General features: G+C 48.0%; 1 protein-coding gene across 2 annotated transcripts in view; it reads right to left on the bottom strand.

The window, feature by feature from the left end:
- The window catches only part of NSMCE1 (NSE1 homolog, SMC5-SMC6 complex component), a 31,092-nt gene extending 24,460 nt beyond the window's left edge, over positions 1-6,632 (bottom strand). The window contains exons 1-3 of one of the 2 annotated variants that reach the window (XM_047837422.1): positions 6,534-6,632; position 4,141; positions 1,165-1,311 (exon numbers count right to left, since the gene is read on the bottom strand). In XM_047837422.1, the coding sequence (XP_047693378.1) occupies positions 1,165-1,311; position 4,141; positions 6,534-6,632 (247 nt within the window). Of the gene's footprint in view, positions 1-1,164; positions 1,312-4,140; positions 4,142-6,454 lie in introns of both variants that reach the window. The other variant, XM_047837421.1, reaches the window with a different exon arrangement.
- Between the last annotated feature and the right edge of the window lie 1,488 nt (positions 6,633-8,120).

Raw genomic sequence — 8,120 nt, 5'->3', positions numbered from 1 at the left:
GCGCCGGTCCCTAAATGCGGCCCCTCTTCTCGTGTGCCTTCACCCGTAACCCTGGCGCCCCACGCATACCTTTCCTCACCCCTCTTGGCTGGCTTCCCTCTATGCAGTTTCTGCTCTTCTCTTGAAAACTAAACACGCAGACAGAAAGACAAAAACAAATATAAACAAACACCTGTACTCCCGTTCATCAGAAGTGACGCTTGTTATTAGGCCACACTACTAATACCGTTTGCTTCGACTCTTTTTTTTTTTTCTTTAATGAAAGACCAAAAGAGGATAAAGACCAAGGTGTCTTCTGTTGTCTCCCCAAAGGCAAGCACCTCACAAGTGTGTCTGTCACATATCCTTCCGGTGCACCCTTACATCTTTATGCGCAGATGTGTGTGTTCACGAACAACAAGAATCCTGGTTTTACAAAAAGCTTAACGCAGTGACATCGTGCAGCGAGTGAAATTTATCCACTTCCTCTTTCACACAACAAGATCTCCCCACACTGACGCTCAACTCCACGAGAGCTACCAATGCGGATCTTACTGACATGCTGGCATCCTTTCTGCTGTTTCTACGGCTCCCTCCAGTCACTGAAAACTCAGCCCGGCCCGGCCTGAGTGCTTCGCCTGTGTTACCTCCCCTCCCCTCTGAGCAGCCCACTGAGGAGATGCTTCAAGCACCCACCCCCCGCACAGGGCAGGGCGGCCCTTGCCCCGGGTCTGGCTGAGTCCAGGGCTGTGCCCTCACCCACTGTGCCGAGCGGCCCTCTCACCGGCCACGGCCAAGGGAGCGCGTTCCCCGGGCCTGGCCAGGAACTCTGGACGCATCTTGTCTCTTAACCCTCCGAACCCCCCTCCCTCCACGGTGTCCAGGATGCTTAATTATCTTCATTTGAGACATGAAGAAACGCAGGCTGGAGAAGATGCTGGGGCCCCGGTGTGAACCACAGCTAGGCCGCTTCAAGTTCCCATCGACTGGGCTAAATGTCAGATTTGCTCACAAAAAAAAAAAAAGAGGTCAAAGAGGAGGTGAGAAACGGGCTGGCGCGAGCCCGAGGAGACCTGCACGCCCAGGTGAGGCGGGCTGCCTGACCGGTGGTGAGGCTCACACCCGTGTCACCGGCCGCCGATGGCGCGGTCCCGGGCACCCTGGGGACAGGGAGACGGTACTCACGGCCATGGACCCGATAGCAGTGCTTCTGCAGGCGTCTCACGCCCCGCTCCTCCAGCACCCCATGAGTCATCAGCAGCTGGAGGAACCGCCGGTGGACGTCGGTCATGATGCCCGCTCTCCGCGCGCTGCCCTGCGTGCACGAAGGCGCTAAGAAAAGAAGCAAAGGACACCCAGTCACCTCTGAGCGCTCGAAAGCCAAGTTCTGGGGTCTGTGCTTCCTTGCGTTCACAACTACCCCTCTGTGACAGCTTGCAGACCCCAGTTCATCCCGCCCAAGAGCACAGAAGCAGAAAGGAGGCAAGTCAGGGGCAAGCACACTAGTCGGGGGGGGGGGGGGGGGGGCGGCAAGAAGTGGGGGTCTGGAGCCAGCCAGCACGCCTGGACGCAGCCTGCTCCACACCCAAGTGTGTGAAAGGGGGCGTGGCCCGGTTTCTGACCTATAAGGTGAGCCCACCGCTAGAACGTCCACCGGAGAATTAATGCTGTTCAAGGGGTAGGACCTGTGAAAGCCCGGCGACAGGCTGAGCGCTACCTATGTGTCGGCTAGTTTTACTACTGGGCAGTTCTGGCTCTGAAGCCTGGTTCGGCCACTCACGAGGCTCACTGGGACCAAGTGTGCCGAGGCCCCGTTTTCTCACGATAAAACGAGAACGGTGTGTGCTGCCTGAAGAACTCCTAGCAGACTTGGCTTAACCAGTGCTAGCTTCCTCCTCGTCTCCCAAACCGCTAATGAAACGACTGTCGCTGTGGGGTGTTTTTTCAATCTCTTGCTCTCTACTAAAACATCGTCTTTCCACAAACCACAGAGATCAGAGCTGATAAAAGCATCACATGAGTCCTGATCAAAAAGCCTGCCCTTGCCACGGAGTGGTGGCACCGTGCGGAGGCAAAGGGCGTGGGTTTAGAAATAGACACGTGGTGCCGAGACCAGTGTCTGCCAGACCTGCTCCATCTTAAGAATCATCTAATCTGTGCGTGAAAAATACAGATTCCCAGGCCCCTTCGCTGGAGGTTCAGGCCACAGAGGGGCTGGAATTCTGAGGTTTTAATACACACTCCAGGCGATGCCATGACCGGACAAGAAACTGGCTGTTACCTTGGGCAAATACGGCACGAAAACATTTCTAGCTAACAAGCTTCATCTCCCTAAGCCTCAGTCTTCTCGTCCGTAAGATAGGGATAATAAAGAGCTCTCTTTAAGGCAGAAGATGAGGTTAAAGGAGACAGGACTAGGAGACACACAAGAAGGCGGGCTGTCGCTTGCTCTTCTTTCCAAGCAGCACATCAGCTGGACCTCGGAGGAAGGAAGACACGCCAGCTCATGGCCGGTTTCTCTGCCTGCCTGCGAAACTTCCTTGAGAACAGTTCACCGGAAATGCAGCCTCGACAGATCCTAAATTGGACTCCTCCTTCCCCCTCCTCAACCCTTTTCTTCCGGAGTCCTCTTCATGAATTTCAAGAAACTTAAATAATAAAGAGCAGAATTTAATGAAATTAGCACATACCTGAGATCAACAAAACGAAAATTAGTCTTTGAAAAAAAAAAAAAACATAATAGGAGCACCCGGGTGGCCCAGTCGGTTAAGCCTCTGACTTCCATTCAGGTCATGATCTCACAGTTTGTGGGTTCGAGCCCCACATAGAGCTCTGTGCTGACAGCTCAGAGCTTGGAGCCTGCTTCAGATTCTGGGTCCCTCTCTGCCCCTCCCCAGCTCACAATCAATCTCTCTCTCTCTCAAAAATAAATAAACATTTTTAAAAATTTAAGAAAAAAAAACACAACACAATAAAAGCGACCAACCTCTGACAAGATCTTCCGAGAGAAGACTAACAAATAAACAATATTTGGAATGAAAAAGGAACACTAATTGCAGAGACATAAACAACTTATAATAATCATGAGTTTTAAATAGGCAAAGTTATAGGAAATCCATTCAAAACCAACTAAAGAATGATCTGAAAACCTAACAGGTTTTATAACCATTGAAGACACACTGTGGGAAATCTATCCCCCAACAAAGAAAACTTCAGATCCGGAAAGATTTATCAAGAAGTCCTATCAAACATTCTAGAAGTGATTTCAAATGTCACAAAACTATCTCAGAGCCCAAAAAAGAGCAAACCCTCCCCAAATCATCTGATAAGGTTGACATATGTTGGGCATTAAAATCTAACAGAGACTTCAAAAGAAAGGAAAACGTATCTTTCAGGAACATAGCTGCAATGGTCCTAAGCAAAACGTTAATCTGAACTAGCAACGTAAAGAGGATAATAAATGGTAACCAAATTGGGTTTATCCGGGCAGCAGTTTAACATTTAAAAATCAGTCAAACGTTCTATGTCAATAATGTCTTAATAAAGCTGGAAAAAAAATCAATCAGTGTGAGCCACCACATTAACAGCATACAGAAGAAAAAGCCTACTATCACCTTAATAGATTCAGAAAATACGATTGATAAAATTCAACAGTCACTGGTACTAAAAACTCTTAACAAACTTGGAATTGAAGGAAACTTCCTTTATCTGCTAAAGATATCGACAAAACCCTACAGTGACCATCATACTTAAGGATGGAATGTTGAAAGCAACCACTTTCAAATCCAAACTGAGCGATTCCAATCAACATCCCAATAGGCTTCTTGTGTCTGTGAGTGATTTGATGAGATCATTCCAAAATTTACATGGAAAACATAAAGGCAAAACAGCAACGCCATTCTGGGAGAAGATAAAGGCAGGAGGACTTGTTCCACCAGTTAGCAGTTTATTCTGAAGCTCGAGTAAGGAACAATGTGTGACAATGGTACAGACATGGACCAGAGAAGACCAGTGGGCCAGAACAGACAACTCAGACACAGAAACGCACAGATATGAATACCTGATACGCTGGAGAAATGGAACTCCAGAGCAAAGCAAGCTTTTCAATAAAAGGTGCCAGCGTAACAGATTACCCTTATGTGAAAAAACAGACAGCCCAACCCTCACCTCAGACTATGCATAAAAATCTTTTGGAGGGTGAAGAGCGTAGGTAAGGAAACACCATAAAACTTTTGGACAACAATATAGGGGAACATCTTTCTTTTTTCAAGATTTTATTTTTTAATGTTTAATTATTTACTTTGAGAGAGAGAGCAGGGGAGAGGCAGAGAGAGAGAGAGGGAGGGAATCCCAAGCAGGCTCTGCAGGATCGACATGGGGCTCAATCCCATGAACCTTGAGATCATGACCTGAGCTGAAATCAAGAGTCGCACGCTCAACTGACTGAGCCACCCAGGCACCCCGGGGAACATCTTTTATGAGCCAAAGGCAGGGAAGAATTTCTTAAAAAGATACAGAAAGCATAAACCATAGAGGAATATACCGATAAATTCTACTTCATTAAAATTAAAAACCTCTGTTCACCAGAAACAGTAGAGGGTGGGAGAAAAAGAGAGAAGAAAAGCTACACACTGGAAAGTATGTGACACACAGTGAAGCCACAAAAGATTCATACTCAGAACACACAAAGAATCCCTACATATCAGTAAGGGGAAGACAACTGTAAGCGAGAAATCAGCAACAGAAATGTGCAAAGACGATGCACAAATGATGAATAAATACATTAAAAGATGCTCAATCTCAAGGTCATCAGGCAAATGAGTATTCAAGCCACGGTGATTAATGTCTTATTCATCCCCAGGTGTAGGCAAAAAGTCTTCAGAATGGCTGAGGCTGGTGAAGGGTAAACTCTTCTTATAAACCACTTCAGACGATTCGATATTAATAGCAAACCCGGGTAGCCCCAGAAATCCACGGTTAGGTATATAACTTACAGAACCTTTTCCACATCTGCCTCAGGAAATGTGTGACAGCAAAAATCTGGCAACCGTCTAAATGGCAATCAGTTGAAGAACGCCTCCATTTACAATCAGGCCACGGAATTCAAAATGGCCACGGAGCAATGAAAGTAAGTGAAATGGGGCTACTCACGTCAACATGGACAGATCTCACATATGTAATGTTACATGCAAAAATAAAGTCACACAAATATAGATTAGGATCCTCTATAAAATATAAAACCTAGCAAAACATACGTGGTAGTCATTACAGATGCATAGTAACAACCACAAAGAAAAACAAGGGATTAGGTAACACAATACAGGGAGGCGGTCGTCTTTAGTGATGGGAAGAAAGGATTCAACCTGGGCATTACGGATATGGAATTGTTCGATTTCCTAACCTGATGCTGGATATATGGGTGTTTATTTTATTTTTATTCTTTAAATTTACAGTTGCAAACATTTTTATAGATATGTTATAGGTCTTAACATTTTTTTTTAACATTTATTTTTGACAGAGAGAAACAGAGAGCGAGCAGAGGAGGGGCAGACAGAGAGAGGGAGACACAGAATCCGAAGCAGGCTCCAGGCTCTGAGCTGTCAGCACAGAGCCCGACGCGGTGCTTGAACCCACGAACCGTGAGATCATGACCCGAGCCGAAGTCCCAGATATGTTAAATATCTTGATTAAAAAAGGATGTAAATATGTTACATACCAGCCGAAATAAATGTTAAAAAGATGAGTTAAGAGAGACGGAGGGCCCAAGGTGATGGGCATAAGGGTGGCAAAACAAACAGTTCAGGAACTGTCCAGGTAAGCGAGAAACAGGAGCCTACAATTAAATCAGGACCGCTCTACCTACAATTCTCAAATCAAAAGACGTCCTAAAACCAAAATCTTTTAAGTTTGAAAACCTGACCTACGGTGAGACTCTGTATGGCGGTCCTTTACCTCCTTTGATGTAAATACGCACATATTTAGCTGTGAAAATATTAGTGTATTTGATTACAAGAGGCTGCCCCAGACCCCAATTGAAGGTATGACCTAACATCGAATATATGCATCATATTCCTTTCGAAAATCCGAGAAATTCGGGATCCTGACCACGTCTGGCCTCCGGGCTTTAAAATACCAGGCTGTGGACTTGCACAAAGTAAGGATTTCTAGGACAAGGGCAGAGGGCGGCGAGATAACTGAGGTGGTCCACAAAGGCGACATTTTACGTATTCAGTTCGGACACAATTCTGTATTTTGCTTTTTTTCACCTCATATTAGGAGCAAAACGCTTTGTCCACCTGGTACGACGATTTAACAATGTCTGTGTGCCGGGGGTCCTAGGTTCCAGCCTACTTTGCCTTCCTGCCCCTCTCTGGGCCTCAGTTTCCTCATCAGGAAATGAGGAGCCCCAAGCCCCCGGGCCCCCAGCGCCACACTCCGGTACAGACACGGGCCGACCCCGGGGCCTGACCCCCACCTTCCGTCCTCCGTCGCCTCTCTGCGCGGCCCTCTTCCATCCCCGGCAGCCTCGCGGCCCCGCGCCCGGATTACCCAACGCGGTACCCCGGCGTAGCCCCCGACGCCTGCGGCCCAGGCAGAAAGGCGGCCTCGGCTCCTCCTGCGGGGCGGGGCGAACGCGGGCGCGGCGCTCCCATTGGTGGATGTCACCTATTAGTCCCGCCCCTGGTGACGCACTTCCTGCTTTCCCGCCGCGCCGTTGCCATGGTGCCGCGGAGGCCCTCCCCTAGATGCAGCGTTCGGCTCTTCTGGCGCCTCTCTACGCGCTTTACCCGGCTGGGCCTGGTTGCCTCCCTCCGCCTGCAGCCCCACAGTGGCACCCCGCGACCTAGGAGTCGGAAGGGGAGGCATGCAGCGGGATCCTCCCCCTAAAAGTCATGGCTCCGCGGACACAAGCCAGTACGCGGCCCCGGGGCCTCAGTGTCCCCATCTGTACAACCGACGCTGTGGCCTCAGGGTCAGCAATGAGGTCTCTGTTGTCACATAGCTTGAACTGAAATCCTGGCTCTGCCACCTCCTAGTTGCCAGATCTTGGGCAAGTCGCTGAGCCTCAGTTTCTTCTTCTGTTAAATGGGGATGATAATGGTCCCCAGGAAATAGTGTGTTCCTGAGGTTTTGAAAGAAATCACGCACATTGGAAGAGCTGATTCAATGTGCTACTGTCTTAACTAGGGATTGTTGGGAGAAGCAAATGAAGTTATTAAGAGAAGTGAGTGGACTCTGCCAGGCGGGGGCACTCATTCTGCAAACGCTTGCCTCCCAGTTCCCGGGGACGCAGTCTAGCAGGGAAACAGGTAACTGATTACAGAACGGCAGAGTGCAAGCATCTATCTCTGTGATGATAACTTCAAATCCCTACTTGACCGGTTACCGCTCCTGTGATCTTGGGCAATTTCTCCAACCTCTCTGGACCTCAGTTTCCCTGTCTGCTGAGCGAGGAAAGCAGTAGAGTGTACTAGTTAAGAGCTTGAGCTTGGGGGGCGGCTGGGTGGCTCAGTCCGTTAAGCATCGGACTCTTGATTGCCACTCAGGTCATGACCTCACGGTTGTGAGATCAAGCCCCATCCATATCCGGCTCTGCCATGACAGCACGGAGGAGCCTGCTTGGATTCTCTCTCCCTCTCTCTCTGCCCCTCCCCCCCCAAAATAAATAAATAAACTTAAAAAAAAAAAAAACTTGAGCTGGAGAGCTAGACTGTCTGGATTTGAATTCTGGTTCTTACACTCAGTATCTCTAAGACCCAGGACAAAATACTGAAGCTGTCCATCCCAGTCTGCTTATCTATAAAGCAGGGATAATAATAGCACATTGTTGATACAGGATCATTGAGAAGAGAGGAGTTCATATGTGCAAACCACTTAGAGTATCTGATGCATAGTAAGGCCTCGATGTGAGTTATCTTTACTAATAAAATACTTTATAAAATGCCCCCGGAGCACTCAAAGAAGAGAACAGCTCTATGGAGACCATCTATGTTTTGTTTACCCTGCATAGTTTTATAAAATTTTGAATTCATTACCAATAATTAAAGCTGAACCATTTCACATAAAACCCTAGGGTATCTGACAGCTCTTGAAAAATGGGGGCAATCCGTGGGCATTGCCCTCTGGCAGCCCTTGTTTGA

Source organism: Prionailurus viverrinus, chromosome E3 (assembly GCF_022837055.1).
Source record: "Prionailurus viverrinus isolate Anna chromosome E3, UM_Priviv_1.0, whole genome shotgun sequence".
Classification (NCBI taxonomy): domain Eukaryota; kingdom Metazoa; phylum Chordata; class Mammalia; order Carnivora; family Felidae; genus Prionailurus; species Prionailurus viverrinus.
Note: the sequence above shows the minus strand (reverse complement) of the source record. Positions and strands in the feature narration are given on the sequence as shown.